Below are 19,817 nucleotides of genomic sequence, written 5' to 3' on the forward strand. Positions count from 1 at the left end.
CAAAAATGATTTGGCCTTCACTGGACCAGACTAAAGCTGTTGGAGAAGGAATGAAAAATATTTGTGTCCAAATTGTATTACAGGGGTGTACACCCTTGAAGAAGAAATGGGAGATAAGTCATGTAAGTGTGACATTTAAAAGTGTGCTCGTGTTATAACAAGTGATGATAAATGGTTATACTCTTGAAAAAGCCTCTACATTCAGCACTAGTTGTACCTGTATTGTGCATACTGTAGCACCTCATTAAGACCAACTTGAAATTATCAGGAAACACCAGATCTTTGCATTTAACGCTGTGTTCTGATTACCCGAGTTTTGTCCACTTCACTAAAGGTAAACTTCCGAGATGAGGGACCACATCTGACCTGTATCCCCAGTGCCTTCCATTCAATAAATATCTGTTGAATTTACTTGTTGCTTGTCCACAAACCTAGGATTGAAGTGCATATTTCTACCTATTAGCTCATTTCATTTCACAGCCCTGCAAGGACAATCTTCATTTCACACATACAAAAACTTGGAAAGAGCCGTGACATGCCCAAGGTACCATAGGATGCAAAAAGGCATTCAAAGCCAGGAACATATGAATACTTCTATTGCTCTGACTACTACATGCTGCAAATTAATTTGACCTCATTAGTACAAAAGTTTGTTTCTTAAGTGGTTTTATGTACAAATGCCATTTCAGGTAAAAATTTAGTTACGGATCTGGAATAGTCAGGATATGGAAGTACTACAATGCATTGTCAAATTCCACTTCAAAAATAAAAACTTACAGAAAAATTTTAAAGTTTTATTAAAGGATACTTAATATGCTCTCATGTGTACACTTTTTAGCTGTTTTATATATTGGTATTTTATAGATAATACTATTGTTTGTATGGTATTGTTTTCTAGCGTTTTATAGGAGTAATTGGTTAGAATATTTAGAATCATGTTAGGAAACCCAGCCTGCCAGAAAATAAATGGGCTTGCCTGTTTTATGCCCTGAATTTGGTTTCCCTCCTGGCTTGGGTGTTCATCCAGTAAAACTGTTGCTCCTCCTCTCCTTCTGGCAGCAGTACCTGGCCAAGAACTGTGCTAGTTGTAGCACTCAGTGCTAAGGATTATCTTCTCAAACGTTCTTCATTGCATGGACAAAAACGACAGGTACCCATTTCTAGCCTCTTCGCACCTCCTACAAGTGTCTTCATCTCAGGAGATTTCCTAACTCTCCTGACATCTTCAACTTCATGGAAGGAAGAACTGGGGAAACTAATGTCTTCTGCTAAGTGGCTTCTATGGAGTGACTGATATGCCAAAAATCTCACGATAACTACAAAAAAAGGTTGGAGTTTGTAACCAAACTACTTGTCCTATCCTTCCTGTGATGGTGGAATGACGAATATGACAATTCTAAAGTCATGGATGTAAACACCTTTTAAGTTACAGGATGTCCCACAAAATGAGGCTTTTCATTACATGATCGAGGCCTGAGGGTCCAAACACCTATTATTTGAATTCTCTCTATTTCGTTTGCAGTCGGTCCAACCTTACCCGTCCATAAGCAACTAAAGGGTAGAGGCTGAGTCCTGTTAACATTCTTTGGGCAGCACCAACCACAATAAGACTAAATCTTTGTGCCAACAGCGATTAAAAGCATAGTTTCCTGGAACAACAAAGCTGCTGGGTTTAAATCCTAACCACTATTTATTAATCCTGTAACTTGAGAAATGGGCTCAGTAGTAGTTCTAGCATCACAGAATTGGGGTGAAAATCAACCCGCATAAGCAAGTTATTTCCCTTTTGGTGGGTCCCTCCAGCCCAGCTCCGTGCAAGAAGCTCGGGTTTAAGCCCCCCTCCTATTGGTCCCCACGACGGTCCCCACGAAGCGCAAGCGCAGCCTGGCTTTCTAGGCTACTTTCCTCGAGCTTGCGTGCTTCTCCTCGGCGGGAGATTGGATCTCGCGATGTGCGTGTGCGTGCGCATGCGTAGTCCTCGCGAGTTCGCGCACGTCCCTCCCCTAGCAGCACAGGGCTGTGGCGGCCTCTTCCTCTTGCGTCCGGGGCAGGACCGGGAGCAGTGGTCGCGGCCGGAGCCGGGAGCCAGCGGCCGGAGCCGAGAGCCATCGTCCACCTCGCTGCTGCCGCCGCTCTATCTGTCTGCCTCTGTCTTGGGCTCTTCCTCGCGCAGTGCAGAGGCGGCGGGCTGGGAAGGAAGCGGCGCCAGCGTGAGGTTCCCAGCCGATGGGCAGCCCCTGGGCGCGCTGAGGGGCCGGGCTACTAGCCGCTGAGGTATGTGGGCGTGCGGGGGGTTGTCAGCTTGGATGGGAGCAGAGTCCCAGCGCGGGCGCTCGTGGAGAAGGCAACGAGCCGTCAAGAAAGGGGGCCTGCCAGCTGGTGAGAAAAGGTCTCCGACCCGTCCGGGAGAGGAGCTCTGGCCTAGCCCTGAGCAAGAGGAGGGGCCCCGGACCTAGCCTGCGCTTGGTGCCATTATTGGGGGGAAATTCCTCTTGCGGAGGGAGTGAGTGTGTGTGTGTCGGGGGGTCACCCTTTCTTTTCATAGAGAGGTCAAAATCAGCAGTCCTCCCTCCACACTTTAAATTAAAGCCTGCCGTTTTCGATATGGACGTCTAGATGGAGCGGCCTGTGGACTTCTACAGCTTGCCGAACTCCACAGCGGGTTAGGAATCTTGATTATTGGAGGGTACACAGCCGTTTCTCTAGTGTGGGCGTGTATCATCTGCAAAGTTGTTATTGCCGATACATTAATAATCTCTTTCGGGCATAACAGGCAATAAATACATTTCTAAACGCCTCGTGTCAACTAAGGATTCTTGCACTAGCGAAACTGCGCTGTGGGGCACAATTAAGGAGTAGAGGGAAGACAAAGAAGGCCGTTATTTATGTTCTAGTATCAAAACTTTCCATAGTGGAGCAGAATGCGTGGCTACGGGCATTTGTTTCAGCCTTTGCTGAATGGACTTTCTGGGTGATTGAGGTGGGCCACAAATGGACTTTCATTTAGAATAGTAAAATTGTCTATGGGTCTATGTAATTGTTAGAGCCAAATGACCTGAAATAAATCTCTGAGAATTATGTGATGTTTGATCTTTGGAAGAGAGCAAGACTTAGAATTCTTGAAATGAAAATTTTCTCCGTGTTTAGAAGACTTCATGAATGTTTTGTGAAGTTACTAAAAATAGTTATAGTTCTTTATGTTGGCAGTGATTGCCACATTCAAGAGAAGGGAAAGGGCTTATTTCATAAATAACTGCTCACCAAAAGACTCGAGGGGTTAAACACACAGTAAAACAGTTTTAGGGATGGCAGGTTCTAGCACATGCTTTAAAAATTCTAATTTAGTCATAGTTAAAATATATAGAAGCTCGTAGCTGGCGCCCTTACATCCAGTGAATCATTTTAGAAGGTAATTAATCTCTGGTAGTCTACACAGTCTGTTCTGTAATTCTTGGCTTTCATTAGTGCAAACTTTCTGGAAATGTAGTATTCATTCTGACTCGTAAGAAATGTGCCCTGCATACCCCTCAGTGAACTCTAGTATGGGAAGAGTCTTTGAAGAAAGAACAGTTAGTTGGCAAGCCCAGAAGTGGGAGTAGGGAAGCATTAAGTATAGAATTAATGCTTGTATATGTAAATAATGCATATAAATATATATAAATTCATGCACACAAGGATCTAATGGTGCTGACTGCTGTCTTAACAGGTTGAAATCTGAAAGTAAATAAGGATTGGTTTTAGCTTTGTTTGCTTTTCTAGTTAACTGTTGACATGGGTAATTGTCAATAAATTTCTTACCTAGGTTGTTACTCATTTATCGAGTAAGCCAGAATACTGTTCGATTTCTTGGCAGCAGTGGGGAAATCACAAAACATATAGAAGACTTGCCATTTAGACATATTCTTTAAGTGTGTCATTGTCTTTCCATTGGAATAAACAGCCTTACTCCTATTTTGTGTTTTAGTGCTTAGAATAGTGTTTTGCATGGAGTTGGACCTCAATAAATGTGAGCTTCGTCAGAATTAAATTAATATGATACAAACCTAATTCATAAATTCCTGGAAAAGATTAAAGGAATAGGAGATGGGTGCATTTTTTTAAAAAAAATTGCAGGTCTACTTTTTAATGGTGTGTTTGGTTTTTTTTTCCCCCCAGTTTGTTTGTATCTGAATAAAGGATATATGGCAGCATCTTGCCTCTAAAAGGCTAACATAATATAAGCAGATTCCATATATACTGAGTGCTAATAGATGATGGTTAGTGTTCTGATATATTAAGAGAAGATGAAGTTAAAGAAAGTAAGGTCCAGAGGAAAGGTTTTGGCAAGTTAGTGATAGGAACTTAAAAGGCATGAACTATAAAGCAGTGAAACAGATTGTAGAAAGAAAATTTTCTCCCTTTACTGGCTGTGCCACCTGCGGAAGAGAACTTGGACCTTTCTACTATTTTTTACTAGAGCTTTCCAGCAGGGTGATTTCTGACTAATAAAATTGAAAAAGGAGTCACCTTTTCTTTTATAATCTTCTGTTCAAAGGTCTGACTGTGTTTTGTTTTGTTTGTATTTGCAATTGGTCTCTGGTCCAGCTTTCTTGGAAATAAACTAGTGTTTTGATTTCTATCTAATTTGTGTGTATATTTCTCAATCAGTTTATAACTTGAAGGGGAGAGGAATGTGGTTGGTCACTTCACAGATCCCAACATGGGCTTTTCTTCACTTTGGAAAACAAAGCTATTTGTAAATGTTATCAACAGAAAGGTTTTTGTGGATGTGTGAAGAGGTAGTAGCTAAAGAGGTGAATAAAAACTTGGGACTATTTTAAATTGGGTCCCATGTTTTCATTTTAGCATAGCTGAGTGATTCTCATTGTAAGGGATGGATTTTGCCCTTTAAGGACTATTTGGCAATATCTCGAGAAATGTTTGGTCCTCACAAATTGAGGGAGGGTTAGCTACTGACACCTATGGGTAGAGGCCAGGGATGCTGCTAAGTATTTTACAATGCACAGGACAACCCTCCACAACCAAGAATTCTATGACCCAAATAATACTGCTACTATTGAGAAACCCTGGTATACTATTCTGATATTGTTGGTTCTGAAGTTAGATTATCTGAATTCATATTTGGCTTTACCGTTTCCTAAGTGTGACCTTGGCGAGTTGCTTAAAGTCTGTGCCTCAGTTTCTGTAAAACAGAGTTAAAAATAGTATGTTCCTTAAAGAGTTGTGGTGATGTTTAAGTCAGATAATGTACAACTACCTGACACATAGAAAGTACTCAAAAACTGTTCACTTTCAACTAATATTACATTTGGAACACATCTTGATGATCTCTCCTGATTTCTCATCTGAAATTAGAATTCGAGTTAGTGATAATAAACTAGTTCTTGTTATATCTTTGGAGAATTAGTGAAGAATTACTCTTTTTAATATTTTTGTTTAGCTTAGTCTTGATTTATGTTCTTTATCAAGCTTCTGCTATAAACAAGTAGCTTCTTATTGTAGGTGTTTTTCCTTCATAGTTAATTAAGACTTTAAGCTATGGCCAACAGCTCTATATCTGTTGATTGTCAGCAAATACTTAGTAATTTAACAGAATTCAGTTATATGACTTGATTCTCATTTCCTTTTGCCTTTATAAACTGAAATAAATTTACAGTGGTTTTGTCTCACATTAATTATCTGTTTTTAGCCTCTGGCAGTAACTATTTTCATGAGATTTTGGTGCAGTTTTGCATGTACGAAGGATATAGGGAAACATCTAACAACTTGGGGCTAGGCCTTAATATACATTTATGACTCTTTCTCTAAATCTGAATTGGTGCCCTTACCTTTTTTAAATATAATACTCTATTATATGTAAACGCTCATTTACCATGTTTCTTAACCATATGACTAGGGCTGGCTTGTTATGGCGGTGTTTGTAATACGTCCTTTATAAAGAGAAAAAAAGATCACAGGGATGTCCTCACAGACAAAACAGAGACTTTGGATTGTTTGTTAATAAGTCACAGAGCTCTTGTAAGGGGAAAAGTTCCACACCATATTTATGGTCAAGGGAGAAAACAGTGTTGTACATTCAACTTTTTGTCTTGATAACCATATCTTCAAAATAGAGAGTATTTTATTATTGTTATTACCCATATATTTGTATTGTAAATCTCAATTGTTTGTATAAATGTTCATTCATTTTTAACCTTTGGTTACTCTTGGTACTGCCTCCTGTTTGGATAGAGTAGTTTGAAGGAAGTCAGTACCTTAGGCCAAGAGATTATGTTCTTTGTTTGGCATATTCCATCTTTTGTAAAGTGTAACATACACTCAGGATTCCGTATAAATAATCAATTATGATAATCACGAGGAAGTGTTCATCTTGCGAAAACTGACCAGATCAGAAGTATACATGTGAGAAATGTAATAAAAGCTCAAAGGGAGACATTCTAAGGATGTTCAGCAAACCGAAATAAAACAATCATATTAATAAGAGTTTTTGTCTTTTTTGCGTTCCTTTTGGGGTTTAGTAATCTAGAAGAAAAGAGCCTATAAAATACAACAGATTTTTCTGTCTATACACATTTCCAGTTCCTAAGGAGAGAACATTATGGCTACTAAATTAGTAGTATAGTTGAGTTTGTATGGCATTTGTCCCTTCTTGTATTTAAATTGAGAAAAATAAGTATCTTTGTATTTGCCGATGTGTGTTTATTTCTAAGCGGTCTGGAGTCCTGCCTGTTAGCTTAATTTTAGGTAGCATAGTTGTTGGAAGACAGACTATTTTCCCACTGACTGCTGTCATACAGATATGTATTTGTTTATGTATATTTATGCATATTTGTCTTTTATTTTTGGTAGAAAATGATGCATCCTGTTGCCAGCAGTAATCCTGCTTTCTGTGGGCCTGGCAAGCCTTCCTGCCTAAGTGAAGATGCCATGAGAGCTGCTGATCAGTTTGACATATATTCCTCCCAGCAAAGCAAGTACAGCCACACAGTCAGCCACAAACCAATGGCTTGTCAGAGGCAAGACCCATTAAATGAAACGCATTTGCAGACTACAAGTGGCAGAAGCATAGAGATAAAAGATGAACTAAAGAAAAAGAAAAATCTCAATCGATCTGGTAAGCGTGGCCGGCCTTCGGGAACCACCAAATCAGCAGGATACCGGACCAGCACAGGCAGACCCCTGGGAACCACCAAAGCAGCTGGATTTAAGACAAGTCCAGGCAGACCTTTGGGTACAACCAAAGCTGCGGGATACAAAGTCAGCCCAGGGAGACCTCCAGGTAGCATTAAAGCTCTATCCCGTCTTGCTGACCTTGGTTATGGCTGTGGCACTGCTGCTTTTCCTTACCCTATGATGCACGGCAGAGCAGTTCATGGGGTAGAGGAAACCAGCAGTGAAGTCAAGCCACCCAATGAGTGAATGAGGCAGGAAAGGAAGGCCCGGTTTAGAAGGAAGATTGTGAATAATCCCAAAGCTTCTTGGTTTTATTTTGCCATACACGATTTTATGGCCTGGGCTTTCCAAATTTGTTTTCTCATTTGTTTTTCCCCCCTTGCTTTTGCTCAGAAACTGCCATATGCTGACAGATGCACTCAGGGCATGAGCAGTGGCATTGAATTTGTACATAGATTTAAGTGTAACACCTAACTGAATCATTTTTGCTTTTCCTTTAGAGTTATGGTTGTGTCTTGTATTTTGTTACTACTTTTGGGCCATTCTAAATAGATGATTTATGTGCTAAATAATAAACCTTTATACCTGTTAGTTTGTGAAGTAAGCCTACAATATAATAAAGATAATATCTAAGGTATTTTTAACTGAAAGAACAAAGCAAACTAATGATTCAGGATTTTTTGAGGTATGGCTGTGAGTTTTTGTAACATTTATTTTCACAAGACAGGACATAAATATTTGTATGCTTTGGCATTTACATAGACTTCAGATATTAAAAATCTTATTTTTAATGTTCTAGGTTTAAGCAGCTTCTTATTTATTGATCTAAATGACATTACTTGATTTAACCATTGTTCCTACAGGAATTCTTTAGTGTTTGCCTTTCACCAATGATAGGTTGTGTATTTTTTAATTGCCTATATACCAAACACTACAAACAATTCATATTTACAAGAAAATTAAACTTTTTAATAAAAACTGCACATTACATTTTTGGTGAAATATAATGCATTCTGAGAATAGCATATTTAATATATTAGAAAAAGAAACATTCTTAAGGTCTGCATGTAGCTATATCCACTACATTTTGCCTTTCATATAGTTTTAAAGCATTACGCTTAAAAGATTATCGTTGTTCATTTATTAAGAATGTTTTTTATTTTTTTCCTGAGAAATTGTCCCATTGTATTAGCACTTACTATGGTTTTAGGTTTATATCTACCAAAGGACACGAATTGAATGGTAGACTGTAAAACTGATATAAACAAAATGCAGTTTTCTGAGTGTCAGAACACAAACATTAAGAAATAAACAGGAATCCATCTATGCATGAAATGTACAAAATATGTTGGTTAGTTTAATTAAAAATCTAATTGTGGCTCCAGTGAGACCACTTCATCCAAAAGGAAATTTTTTCCAAGTGTTTGCTTTAGAAGCAAGATAAATAGAAAAGAAAAAAAGTATTGGGTAGATATGTATATTAGGGACAGAGGGAAATCTCTTCTCCATTTCCGAAAGTAATATTCTTTGTTAATATACATTTTATTTATTCTGAGTTTGTTCTAAATAAACTATTATAAACTCTGGATTTGAAAGAAAATTCCACTGAACTTTAAAGTTCCAATGTATGTATTTGCGATTGTAAATGCCTTTGAGATTATTATGTAGATTTGCAGGACCCAGAAGCTTTTAAAATAATTAAAAGTTTAAAAAGGCGCATATTGTGTTGTTTGGGCTTGCTCTCAGTTAATGCAAACTCTGATTGCAAATGGATGTCATGTTTCGTACCTTTTTTATCAGGAAAAAAGCAGCAAGCCTTCAGGTGTTCCAGTGATGCCTGACACAATGAGCTGGACTTTATGCTGCTCTTTACAGTAAGAGGTGTTGCATTGTATGTGGGGACTGTGTGCACTGGCATCTAAGACAGTGACCTCAACAATGTTAGCTTTGCACAAACCATAGAGAACAATCTTGGATGACTACATAATCAGTTGTAACATTCTGGCAGCTAAATTGTTACAAGAGTTTCTTCTTTCAGAAGCTTACAATATAAAATTTTAATAATTTACTCAAAACAGTGTAACTTCTGACACACACAAAAGCTTACATCTTTATTCATATGTTTACCCACTTTTATTACGTATCTGTCATTTAGCTATTTCTCAAGATGATGTTCAGCAGTTGGCTGCTTAGAAATCCTCTTTTGATCCTAAAAACAGTTGAATTAAATGTTCTATCTTGTGATAATATAAACTGCTGTCAAGGACTTGGTTGCCTGTTGTTTTTGCTATGTCTGTTTGACATCGCCCTTTCAGTTTATTTTGATTCCTGATTTTGTTATACATAACCTTCCTTTTCTCCCTTGCCTTTCCTACATTCATTCTCCTCCTTTCCCCATTCTCCAGCACATCTACTTAGTGGTGCTGTGCTGTGTGTCAGAAGATAAAGCAGGTGTATTATTGTATAATGAATTTTGTATACATGTTAATGAAATGGTGAAATCAACTAAAGGAAGTATGTTCATAACAGTGTTTATTAATATCAGGAACTATGTCCCAGGAAAAAAATCAGGCAAATGGCTATAGTTGTGATGGGATAATATCGTTTAGAAAGCTGAATTTTCTGTTCACGGGAGCAGTATTAGATCTGTATGCTGATGAGCATCTGATTCTACTTCCTTTTCTCTTTGTGAACAGTTTATTGGTGCCATGCTGAAGAGAAAGACATCTAAGTGATAATTCTTTAAAATATAAAATATTTTTACTTCTCTATAATCTAAAGATTACATCGTGCATCTTTTGTAACACTGTCTCTTGTCATGATAAACACTGAAATAGCATGTTAAACAAATGCCTATACTTTAATAATCAGTTGGAGAAAACTGGCCTTTTCCTCCCATTGTATGATTATTCCTTTAAAGGTAAATTGCTAATTTTATATTGTGTAATTTTCTTCCTCACAAAACAGGTTTCACTATTCTATATTAAAACTGTTGGTCAGAAAATAATGTGTTCAAGAAAGTTTGCTTTACTTTTTTCTTTCAAAAAATATTTTAACATGTCTTATTTATTATATTAACATAAGGAGCTAAGACAGATGAAATTTTCATTTTTTGACATATAATCTTGCATAACTAATCTTTAGTATGGGATGATTTTGATACTATCTTTGGAGTTTTGCACTGGATATTAAAAAAAATTCTGGTACATTGTATTGGAAGAAAAGTATTTGCTTAATTTTTAATATTTGGGGACATTTTTAAAATCAGTGTTTCAATTAGACTAAAAAATTCTTTATATTTTTATTTGCTTTTTAAAATAAACATCTGTTAATGTAATATTCATCCCAAACTGATGTTTGTGTGACTCTACATGTATATTTTCATGAAATAAGAATAGGGTTTGAATTGAGGAAAAAATTATCCGGATCCATTTATTAGGTTAAAAGTGATCCATCCAGTCCATCCAGTGTAAGAAAAAAAAACAACAAAACCTCTTTTATATTCTAAGAAGCTTTAAAAGAACAATTCAGGGGCCATTGATAACTGCTACTCTGTCAGTCATTGTCTCTATATGCAGTAAAACTTTATGATCCCTTTATAGTGAAATATAGAAATTCTCAACAGTTGTTCAAAACTTTTTTTTCTTGGATATGAAATATTTTAATGCTATTAGGTTTCTGTTTTTATTATAGCTTAACTATATCCTATTAAACTCTAGGGTGTATCTAAATCTTTCCTTTGCTTTTTCCTCTCCACTCCCAAGTAGATAATTCTGTACTCTCACATATAATCTATTTAATTTTTGGAAAATTTAATGCTATAGCAAATCAAGTATGTGACTTATAGTAATCAGACCACTTTGATTCTTTAAGTTTCACAATTTCCTTTTTCCACAGATAATTATGGAGAAGATAATTACCAATTAACTGATATAAGCACGCTGTCCTCTGCTGTAAAAAGTCTGAATAGATACTGTGTATGATTTTATGTCCATGAACTTGAGCTACTCGTGTGCAATTATGTGTATGGGAATGGAGTAGTGTTCATGATTTGTATCTACATTATCATATGGATGTATATTTATTAATAAAGTCATTACTTAAAAAACAACTGTGTTTACTACTTTATTTCTTAGCAGAGTATTTTCCAAGTAGGGGAATGGTAAATGATAAATTTTTTTTATAACTCTGGATCTTATATTTTTCTTGGATTGTGCTTTCTGGAATCTACCCCTCTGTACTTTTTTTGTTTTTCTCAAAATAGTAATATTTATATATTTGTAATTTTAAATCCTAACTTATAAATGGATCTTTTTTTCCCCTTCTTGAATTCCGCGCCCCCCCAAATGGATCTTATTTTCTTTGAATTTTCCTGTTATTTCTTGTCTTTTAATAGTAGCCATTCTAACAGGTATTGGAACCACTCTTGAATATAGAGAATTTATTATTTAAGTAAAAAACCATTTTAATTAGTAATTTTCCCAAGCTTTCAACAGGCTTAATAAAGTCAACAAACCTTAGTAATTATCGAGCATCTGCTTTATGGCGTGGCAGCTCACATACTGAACAAGGAAGCCGTAGTAGAAGACAAATGCCTTAATATGTAGAACTTAAACAATATAATGCCAGTTTTTATTTATCCTGAAATGCTTCATCTCTCAAATTAGCTAATTAATTTTAGCACAGAGCCAATGAAACTACAGCCCATCTGCTTAGTCCTAACCTCTGGGCTAGTTTTTAGATAAATTTCACCAGGAAAACTGATGATTGTGCTTATTCTCTATAAGCATAGAAATATCAAGTAAAAGATCATAACTTGTGATGATGCTGGCTTTTAAATCATGTTGGGAACTACTTATGTGGCTGTTGTGCTTCCTCTGTCACATAAAGAAACAATAACTACATAGTGTTATGTGTCCTTAGTATGCCAGATGCAGAATGGCTGATGACTGAAACTGATAGTTTATTTTTGAGTAACTATAGGATTGTCACAAGAATATGAAAAAAATCTTTTAAGAATTCTGTTTAATTTTTTTTTATTTTGGAAATTTTAAACATATACAAAATTTAATAAATATAAAGTGTAATGACCCTCTATGTGACTGACCATTTTCAAGCTTTAGTAATTAAAAATTCAAGATCTTTTTTTTTGTCTATATCTCCATCTAATTTTTATCCCCCTCAATTATTTTGAAACAAAATTTTCCAAATCATGGCATCCTAAAGTATTTCAATACATATATCTAAAACTAAAGACTTTCTAAAATATAAACATGATATCACTTACACTTTTTTAAAAAATTTAAATTCGTTTCAAGTATATAGTACATTAGACATCTATATAGTTCATAACTACATTCCCTCTGCCGTGTTCCCCATCCCCATGACCATCTATCAACTACTCATTTGTACTTCTTTAACCCTTCACTGCATTCTCCCAGCCCCACAACCCCTGTCCCCTCTGTCACCAAATTGTCCACTGTATTTGTGAGTCTTTTTGATTAGTTCTTTTTGTTCCTTAGATTCCGCATATAAGTGAAATCGTATGGTATTTATCTTTCTCTGTCTGACATTTCACTCAGCATAATAACCTCTAGGTCCATCCATGTCATTGCAAATGGTAGGATTTCAATTTTTTTTAATGGCTGAGTAATATTCCATTGTATATATGAACCATAATTTCTTCATCCAATTGTCGATGGGCATTTAGGTTGCTTTCATATCTTGCTATTGTAAATTGTGCTGCCATGAATATTGGAGTGCATAGATCTTTACGAATTATTGTTTTGTATTTCTTTGGATAAATACCCAGAAGTACAATTGCTGGGTCAAAAGGTATATCGATTTTTAATTTTTTGAGAAACCTCCATACTGTTTTCCATAACGGCTCTACCAATTTGCAATCCCACCAACAATGTATGAGGGTTCCCTTTTCTTCGAATCCTTGCCAACATTTGCTGTTTTTTGATTTATTGATGATAGCCATTCTGACAGGTATGAAGCGGTAACTCACTGTGGTTTTAATTTGCATTTCTCTGATGATTAGCAACCTTGAGCATCTTTTCATATGTCTATTAGCCATCTATATTTCCTCTTTAGAGAAGTATCTTCAGGTCTTCTGCCCATTTTTTAATTGGATTGTTTGTTTCTTTGTTGTTGAGTTGTATAAGTTCTTTATATATTTTGGATATTAACCCCTTATCAGATGTATCATTAGCAAATATCTTCTCCCAAACAGTCAGTTGTCTTTTTGTTTTGTTGATGGTTTCCTTTGCTGTACAAAAACTTTTTAGTTTGATACTATTTGTCTATTTGTTTATTTTTTCTTTTGTTTCCCTTGCCCAAGGAGCTATATCTGAAAAGAAATTCCTGTTAGTAATAGAGAGTTTACTGCCTATGTTTTCTTCTAGAAATTTTATGGTTTCGGGTCTTACATTTAAGTCTTTAATCCGTTTTGAGTCTATTCTTGTAAATGGTGTAAGAAGGTGGTCTAGTTTCTTTTTTTTTTGCATGTATCTGTCCAATTTTCCCAACACCATTTATTGAAGAGAGAGACTGTCTTTGCCCTATTGTATATTCTTGCCTCCTTTGTCATATATTGAGTGTATAGGCGTGGATTTATTTCTGGGCTCTCTATTCTGTTCCATTGATCAATGTATCTGTTTTTATGCCAATATCATGCTGTTTTGATTACTGTAGCCTTGTAGTATAGTTTGATATTAGGTAGGGTGATACTTCCAACTTTGTTCTTTCTCATTATTGCCATTGCTATTCGGTTGTTTTTTTTTTTATGGCTCCATGTAAATTTTAAGATTTTTTGTTCTAGCTTTCTGAAAAATACCGTTGGTATTTTTATAGGGATCGCATTGAATCTATAGATTGCTTTGGGTAGTATGGCCATTTTAATGATGTTGATTCTTCTTACCCATGAGCAGGGTATATGCTTTCATTTATTTGTATCTTCTTCAGTTTCTTTTATTAATGACAATTTTCTGAAAACAAGTCTTCTACCTTCTTGGTTAATTCGATTCCTTGGTATTTTATATTTTTCGATGCAATTGTAAGTGGGATTGTTTTCTTAATTTCTGAAAGTTTGTCATTACTGTATAAAAATGCCACTGACTTCTGAATATTTATTTTGTAACCTGCTACTTTACTGAATTCACTGATCAGTTCTAACAGTTTTTTAGTGGAATCTTTAGGGTTTTCTATATATAGTATGTCATCGGCAAACAACGAGAGTTTTACTTATTCCTTTCCAATTCGGATGCCTTTTATTTCTCTTTCTTGTCTTATTGCTGTGGCTAAGACTTCCAATACAATGTTGAATATGCTTTTAAAGAGTAATTCCTAATATAATCAGGCATACAATATTAAAACTGTCCTGATTGTCTCATAATTGTAAAAAACTTCTTTAGTTGTTATTCTCTTGATTGAAGCATAATTTACATACCAAAACACCTCACCCATTGTTTTGGTTCTTTCAGCCTTTGTGTTTTCATATAGATTTCTGGATACATTTGTCAATTTCTACAAAATCCCTGATTTTTTTTAGGAATTGTATTGTACCAATAGATCAATTTGGAGAGGTGTGTCAACATAACAATATTCAAATCCATGGTCATGGTATATCTGTTTAGGTCTTCCTTGATTTCTCTCAGCAATGTTATAGTTTTCAGTGTACAGAACCTGTTCTTTTGTTGGGTGTTGGATTTTGTGAAATGCTTTTTCTCTATCTATGGTTTATTCTCATTCTACAATTGGTTTTTTCTAGAGATATGGTGTATCACATTAATAGATTTATGGACATTAGGCTACTCTCACATTCTTGGGATAAATGCCACTTGGTCATAGTGTATAATTCCTTTTATATATTGCTGGATTTGGTTTGCTAATATTTTCTTAAGAATTTTTGTCACATAAATGTTTGACTAGGATCCAAACAAGGTCCCAAATTGCATTCAATTGATATGTCTCCTAAGTCTCATTTATGGATTACATCTCTCTTTTTACTCCCTTGTAATTTATTTGTTGAAGAAACTAGGTCACTTTCCCCCAAATTCTAGATTTTGTTGATTGCACCCCCTATTTTAAATTCTCTAACCCCTGTATTTTCTGTAAACTGGTAGCGAGATCTAGAGGAGTGACAAGATTCCAGTTTGATTTTTTGGTCATCTTAGGTGGCCTTTTGCACTTCCTATGGCCTCATATTAATTTGCCCATAATAGTTGGTTTTTTTTTTTTTTTATGATGTTAAAGTTGATCTTTGGGTTCAAGTGTTCTTAGCCTGATTCATACATTTTAAAATTCTTCAGCTTTTCACTTTTAGTAGCTGTATTAGTGTTCTCCGGAGGGAGGTGGAAAAAGCAATAGAATATAGATAATAGGTAGGTAGGTAGATAACAGAGAAGATAGAGTTGGCTCACGGCATTAAGGAGGCCAAGAAGTCCCATGATCTGCCATCTGCAAGCAGGAAAACCAGGAAAGCTGGTGTAATTCAGAAGGAGGTCAAAGCCCTGAGAACCAGGGGAGCCAATCGTATAAGTCCCAGTCCAAAAGCCTAAGGTGGGTAGGGGGCAATGATGTTAGTCCCAGTCCTAGTCTGAGTCAGAGGGCCTGAGACCCAAGGGCACCAATGTCTGAGGACAAGAGAAGATGCCAGTTCCAGCTCAAGCAAAAAAAGCAAATTGGTGTTATCTCACCTTTTTGTTTTATTTAGACGCTCAAGCAAATAAAGCAAATTGGTCCTATCTCACCTTTTTGTTTTATTTAGACTCTCAACCAACTGGATGATACCCCCCTGCATCTTTTCTCAGTCTACTGATTCAAATGCTAATCTCTTCCAGAGACACCCTCACAGACACTCCCAGAAATAATGTTTTACCAACTATCTGGGCATCCCTTCGCTTGGTCAAATTCACACATAAAATTAACCATCACAGTAGCATTTGATTTTTTTTTTTTTTGGCCTAGCTTCTTTAATTCATTAGGGGCTACAAAGTGGCAATTTAAAATTCTATCGTTTATCAATTAGGTCAAATATTTCTATCAAAAAATCTTCCCTTCATCAAAGATTTGGTTACCCTGAAATAAAACCTGTGCAAAAAAGGCACATAAATGCCTAATTCTTTCCTTTTACCTACCAGTTTTCTGAATGAGTGGGTTCAGCATCTTCTAAAGGTGCTTAGTTAAAAAAAAATTGTACCAGTATGAACTCATGGATTCTAACATGTGATGTATCTGTCTATTGAAATTAATTCATTTTTATGCACAAATAGTTCCATCTTTGGCTAGTAAGAGCCAGTTTGTTTCCTCAATCATTTTGACATTAACCCTAGTATGACAAGATGTCTCAGACTCAAAAAGGTCTTCTGACTTAGCGAGACAATTTAGGGAATGAATTTTAGGGTGTATGGGTTTTAGAAGAATTTCCTTCATTTTCTAGAATTGCTATTTTATAAGATACTGAAACAAAGAATCCTTATAATGACACTGTACATTAAAAAAAGATTTTGTAACAGTATATTTTAAAAATGATAGGTAAGATAAAGCAAAGAAAACATGACATCCTGTTGTAAGCTCAAGCGCTTCTCAGAAAAATCAGATGAAATGAATTGAAAAGGGAAGGAAGCGCATATTAGATAAGTAGGTAATTGACCATTAAGTAATGGTTTGTAAAAGTATTTTTTAATGTTATTTTCATCTTATTTATTACAGCATTATTTATGACATAATCAAGCGTTAACAGTATTTGGATACTATAGGAATCCAAATCTTCTTAGTTGTGGTAAGCAAGCCTCCAATATGGCTTCTAATGATCCTCACTTCCTGGCATTTATGTCCTTGTGCAGTACTCTCCTACACTGTACATGGTGACCAATAGGATATTGTAAAAATGACGATGTCTGATTTCTGAGGATAGGCCATAAAAGATATCGCAGTCTCAGTATTGCTCTCTGGGATCACTTGGTCTGGGGAAAGCCATCTGTTGTGTTATGAGGACACACAACAGTCCTACGGAGAGATGCACACAGTTAAGAACTTAGCCCTACTGCCAATGGTCAGTGTCAACTTGTCATCTTGGAAGCAGATCTGCCTTCATATGATGGTAGCCCAGCCAACATCTTGATTGGAATCTCATGAGAGACCCTGAGACAGAACCACCTAGCTAAGCCACTCTGGAATTCCTGACCCCTATAAATGACATGAGATAATAAATGATTATTACTGTTTTTAGACACAAAGTTTTGGGGTAATTTGTTATGCAGCAATAGATAATACACTGATTAAAAATGACTGTTAGGTTATTTTAAGTACTCGTGTACCTAAGAAATAGCCAACTCATGAAAATTTCCCTTTCAAAATAATGTAAGACTCAACTATACTGATAAAGACATTAGCAACTGTTATTATTTTCAACTAACTTGCCCCCTGGTCTTTCCATTACACAAGCCTGGCAAAACACTAATTCTGGAGTAATTATTGACTATCAATAACTCCTGGGCTGATAAATGCTATTGAAGAAAAATGCTTACCTCTGCCATTTGCAGTCACAGCTGGATCCCCAACACTACCAGGAAATTCTTTGTATTCTTAGCTCTCAAGCCATTCACCATTCAAGTTATTTCAGATTTCCACTCTCCCCTCTCCTTAGATACTTAAATATCACCATGGGCCCTCTCAGCAGACCACCTTTCTTCCTGACAGAAAATGGCTTATCTGCATTCATTCCTTCCTCCTATTCCAATGGAGGAGATCTTCCTCTTTCTGAAGTTTTTCCCTCTCTGGATGGCTTTTTCCAGTTTCTTCTCAGAGATTGTCCTCTATCTTGTATTTTAAATCCCTCCCAATAGGCTCTTTCTCATTGGCTTTTAAATACAATCAATTTATTTAAATCTAATATTTATTTACATGAGCTATTACAGAAGTAGCAACAGTGTGATACCATTTAAAATGAGTTACTGATTGTATACAACAGTATAAAAAGTCTTGAATTCAGGTTGGTATTCTAGCCTCAGTTGTCAGAAATTCTATGTAACATTGAGCCATTTTCTCTGTGCTTCACTTTTCTAAGGAGTCAAATATGAATCTTTGAGAGAAAACCACCTAAATGAAAAGATAAATGCCAAGGGCTTAGTACCCAGATTAGAAATGCAGAGGTCTCCTATTAGAGTTGAAGTTTATATTTATGATTTTTATCAGATAGCATCTCATATATATCAAAGCATGATTTTGGTTAGGAATGAAAGTTAGAGTGTCCTAAGTAGACAAAGCTGGGAAAGAGCCCATGATATATTTTTTAGAGTTTTCTTAACTACTATACATTGTTCTGATCTACCTAAAGTAAATATCTTGGGAGGATACTGAATTATTGAAGGAGCTCAGGTTCATCTTTTGTTATTAGCTGCAAAGGATATCCAGTATTGATGAAATAATAATGAATGCATTGGGTCAACTGAAGTCCATCAAAGTACATTAAAAAGATAAGAATGGGAATAGAGCCTGGAACTATGAATATATGCTCAAAGTACTGATTAAATTAATTGAAATAGTCTCTTCATATGAAGGTATTTCATTACAAAATAAAATGAAGTTATCCTAGTAAAAAAATCACCCACGAATTAGTGATTTCAAACAACATTTTTTTAATCTCTGTTTCTGTGGGTCAGGAATTTTGGAGGAGCTCAAGCTGGGCATTTCTGGCTATGGTCTCTCAGGCACTAGTAATCCAGTGGTGGCTGAGCTGGAAGAGTGGGGCTGTGATCAGCTGGTGATGGAGGGCATCTCTCTTCATGTAGTGTCAAGGCTTCTCTATGCAAAATAGTTTGAACTTCCTCAGGGCATGGAAGCCTCAGGATAGTGCAACTACTTACCTGGTGGCTCTGGGCTCTAGTGCAAATTTTCTAGCAAAAAGGGATAAAACTGCGTAGCCCCAGAAGCCATACTGGAACACTTCATACATTGCTACATTCTATTGGTTATATGTGAATCACATACCCATGAGATTTAAGTGTGGGAGAATTAGATTCTACCTACTGATGGGGCTGTGGGAAAATTACTTGTAGAACAGCATGTGGGACGGGGCATATTGTTGTGGCAATCTTTGGAACAGTGATCCAAACGAAAGGAAATATTTGTCTGTTGATGAGAGAGGGAAATATTTGTCTGTTGATGAGAGAGGGAGGGAGCGAGAAAGAGAAGAGAGGTCCTCATGATTCATCAGATTAACATAGTCTAGGCAAACCTATCAAGAGAGACAAACTAAACACCAGGAGTGCAGGTGTGTAGCTGTGCATAACAGTTCCAATTATTATCAGACTCTTGTATGAACAATCCTGGGCCTTATGGTGTTGGTGCAGAGTTCATTTCAGCCAAAGGAAAAAGGATGATGTCAATTCTCCCTCCAACCCCCAAACAAAATCAGTTTCAAGACAAACCTTAGGGCAATTTTCTCATGGTAAATAAGTGCATGTGCCACCTGGTGGTGAGACTGTCAAATATGCATTCTAGCCTGTTGACTGCATTTACTGAACAGTCATTAGATAGTGTATACATAGGACGTGGTTCCATAGTGTAGCTGTTAGCACGTCTGCTTTACAAGCAGAATGTCCTGGATTTGTGCCCCAGTGGAGCCACAGTCCACG

The 19,817-nt window shown here is 36.3% G+C and overlaps 1 protein-coding gene across 4 annotated transcripts; it reads left to right on the forward strand.

The window, feature by feature from the left end:
- Nucleotides 1–2,016: 2,016 nt before the first annotated feature.
- CUNH5orf24 (chromosome unknown C5orf24 homolog) lies at nucleotides 2,017–11,284 on the forward strand. Of its 4 annotated transcripts, XM_039836059.1 has the most exons (3): nucleotides 2,017–2,274; nucleotides 6,850–7,279; nucleotides 8,974–11,284. In XM_039836059.1, exons 2-3 carry the CDS (start codon nucleotides 6,853–6,855, stop codon nucleotides 9,012–9,014), a joined length of 468 nt encoding a protein of 155 aa, XP_039691993.1. In that variant the 5' UTR covers nucleotides 2,017–2,274; nucleotides 6,850–6,852; the 3' UTR covers nucleotides 9,015–11,284. The 4 variants fall into 4 exon arrangements, with proteins under 4 accessions (XP_039691993.1, XP_039691990.1, XP_039691991.1 ...); XM_039836056.1 differs by lacking the exon at nucleotides 8,974–11,284 and having other exon boundaries at nucleotides 2,018–2,274; nucleotides 6,850–7,968; XM_039836057.1 differs by lacking the exons at nucleotides 2,017–2,274; nucleotides 8,974–11,284 and adding an exon at nucleotides 2,284–2,379 and having other exon boundaries at nucleotides 6,850–7,968.
- The last annotated feature ends 8,533 nt before the right edge of the window (nucleotides 11,285–19,817 follow it).

This window comes from Pteropus medius, unplaced genomic scaffold (assembly GCF_902729225.1).
Source record: "Pteropus medius unplaced genomic scaffold, Ma_sr-lr_union100, whole genome shotgun sequence".
Lineage (NCBI taxonomy): Eukaryota > Metazoa > Chordata > Mammalia > Chiroptera > Pteropodidae > Pteropus > Pteropus medius.